General features: G+C 48.6%; 1 protein-coding gene across 1 annotated transcript in view; it reads left to right on the top strand.

Moving 5' to 3' along the window:
• The window catches only part of LOC104079554 (hemojuvelin-like), a 3,188-nt gene extending 2,923 nt beyond the window's left edge, over nucleotides 1-265 (top strand). The window contains 1 exon segment of the mRNA XM_009581629.1: nucleotides 1-265. This exon segment is cut by the window's left edge and continues 39 nt beyond it. Within this exon segment, the coding sequence (XP_009579924.1) occupies nucleotides 1-265 (265 nt within the window).
• Nucleotides 266-2,826: the final 2,561 nt, after the last annotated feature.

Raw genomic sequence — 2,826 nt, 5'->3', positions numbered from 1 at the left:
CGAGACGGCTCGGGCGCTCTGCAAGGAGATGCTGCCCGTGGAGGACGTCTACTTCCAGTCGTGTGTCTTCGATGTGGTGACCTCGGGGGATGCCAACTTCACGATGGCGGCTCATGGAGCCCTGGAGGATGCCAGGGTCTTCCTTCCCAACGCTGAGAAACTGCACATCTTCCAGGCTGGGGGAGGCTGCCCGCGCGTCTCTTCTTCCTTCCTCCCCCTCCTCCTCCTCACCTCTGGTCTTCGGGCTGTTTTGTTGCACTTTTAACTCTTGCTGGCATTGCATACAGCACAGGGGACACATCCAGCCAGTCCAGAGGGGTAACCCAAGAGAGCTGCTGACTCAAGACCCATGCCGTGCAGATCAAGAGGGATGCCTTACCTGGGATCACGTATCTCTGCAGCAATGAAGAATCAGAGACCCAGACCTTTGGAGAGGGAAGGACTGGAGATGAAAGACAGTGAGACGCTGGTTTGGATCCACTGTTCTTGCATGTATGGCACCAGTTGAATGTGGTTCCTCTCCCAAAGGCAGATCGCTGTTTTTTCTGTTGGATTCTGATGCATTTCTTTTTTCTAAAGATGAGAACGTTGCAGCTGTATCAAAGAAAAAGAAACACACGGGGTGAAGACATGTTTAGAAAATCTCTCTGCCCCTCAAAGTCTTTCACCTTTTCAAAGGTGCTTTACACCTTTCTTCCAGTGTTACTACAGCAGACTTTTACTCAGGAACCCTACAGATTCAGAAATAATGGGCTCAAAGCCCAGATCCCAATTTTTAGCAGTCAGAAAATGTTGTTTGGGGGATTTGGGGCCCCTCGACCCAGCTGCTACCAAAGTCATGCAAGAGTGAAGCAAGGCAAAAAGTTGGTTATCGGAGTGTTGTGACCAAGGTTTGAGATTTTTAAGCTAGAAATCGACCATGCCACACTGTATTCTCCTCTCTCTGGATTAGTAATGTGCTAATTTCCAGCACTGGGAGCCGCAGAGTGTGAGGTCTCTGACATTTCAGGCTACCGTTGCTATTTTTCCTTGTTGTCTTGGCACCTGTCTAGGATTCAATATAGCCAGTTCTGGACTTTGGACCAGCGTTGAGTTTCAGTGAGGAAAAATACCCCTTGGTATTCCTCTCCCTTGGGCCCAACTTTCTCTGTCACTGTCACAACGCCGTTCAAATCCAACCCAGATTGTGGGTTGCAAAAGAGAATTAATAATGAAGATGCGGAACTGGCAAAAAGCCGTATGACTGTATCGAGGGGCAGGGGAACTACTAGCAGATGTACATAAATATAGAGGTGAGGCCAAACTAGATGTTTAATATATTTAAGATGTTTTAAGTAAAGCAGATAGAGTATATGATAAGAAATATTTTCCATATGCAAAGACTTTTTTTTTTTTCAATAAAGAGGGCTCACATTAAAAACTTTGCCATTCCTGTCCCGTGGAGCCGTAAGAAGAGCCTTGCAAAGCCCTAGCCTTGTGGAGGCAAAGAATTAAGCTGGCAGACACGGGCAGGATTTGGGCATGCAGCTCAGGGGAAGAGGGTACGGGGGATCTGCCGAGCTGTAAAGGGAAGGTTTACAATTCATGTTTCAGTATATCTGCAGTTTCTTCGGTCAGTTTTTTTTTTCTCTGGTTCTTCTGCCGAGGGCACAAAGAGTAAATATGGAAACGTTTCTTAGATATCTCAGCATGTTTCCTCCTCCGACATGCACTCAAAGCACATGGCGACTAGCATGGGAGTTTCTCTGTTTCTTGTACGGTGCTCTCACTAATCCCTGAAGGTTTTGACATTAAAGGTGTCTATTTTTGAAGTCCTCATTTCCTGTCATCTGTCTCTTTATTTCTTTGGTCGGCAGCAGCAGGTGAAGATAATAATATCTCGCCTTCCACCCACTGCTCCTTTTACTCTGGAGCACTTTGTGGTCTATATATACATGTACTGAATGAGGAGAGGAAGCCAGCCTGCCTTGCTGCTACGCTCCACCACCTTGCAGGAGACTGCAGGTCCCCGTGGGAGCAACATTCCCCGTAGGGATAAAATCCTCAGGAGCCCTGAAGAGGCTGCAAGGTTGATAGTGCTGGAGCTCCTTACAGAAACAAGATTGACTTGATCCAGTAATAAAAGGTAGCCACTTCCAGGGTGTGAAACAGCAGCTCTTTAACAGCACACAGCGATGCTACGCAACTGCCAGAAACAGCATCAGGGACACGCTGCAGGGACAGATTTTATGATGCAGAATATAATTATCCTTTAGATTTTGGCCAACAGAGCCAATCAACAAGAATGCCATGGGGAAAGGGGGGTTTTCCTAATGGAGACATGAAGTAGCCACTTCCAGGGTGTGAAACAGCAGCTCTTTAACAGCACACAGCGATGCTACGCAACTGCCAGAAACAGCATCAGGGACACGCTGCAGGGACAGATTTTATGATGCAGAATATAATTATCCTTTAGATTTTGGCCAACAGAGCCAATCAACAAGAATGCCATGGGGAAAGGGGGGCTTTCCTAATGGAGACATGAGGATCTCGCTGGCTGATGACCCTTGCAGGTGAGCAGGGCCACACTCGCCCCCCAGATCCAGCCTCTTGGTGCCTCCACAGTCATAAAATGGGGACAGAAGAGTCCCCAGGCCCCACCAACAATGAGAAGGCGGTGGAGGTGATCCTGCACTAGCCCTGGGCACATGGGCACGGCAGGGAAGCGACGCAGCAGAGCCTGGCCCAGCACCTGGTCTTGTAGCATCACGCTAGCTCTGTCCCCACCGAGGAGTGTGGTGAGTGCCAACCCAGAGCTTTGCAGGAGGGCTGTTATTTCACTCTTTC

Source organism: Fulmarus glacialis, unplaced genomic scaffold (genome assembly GCF_000690835.1).
Source record: "Fulmarus glacialis isolate BGI_N327 unplaced genomic scaffold, ASM69083v1 scaffold22567, whole genome shotgun sequence".
In the NCBI taxonomy this organism is placed as follows: Eukaryota; Metazoa; Chordata; class Aves; order Procellariiformes; family Procellariidae; genus Fulmarus; species Fulmarus glacialis.
This window is presented reverse-complemented; position numbering and strand designations above follow the sequence as displayed.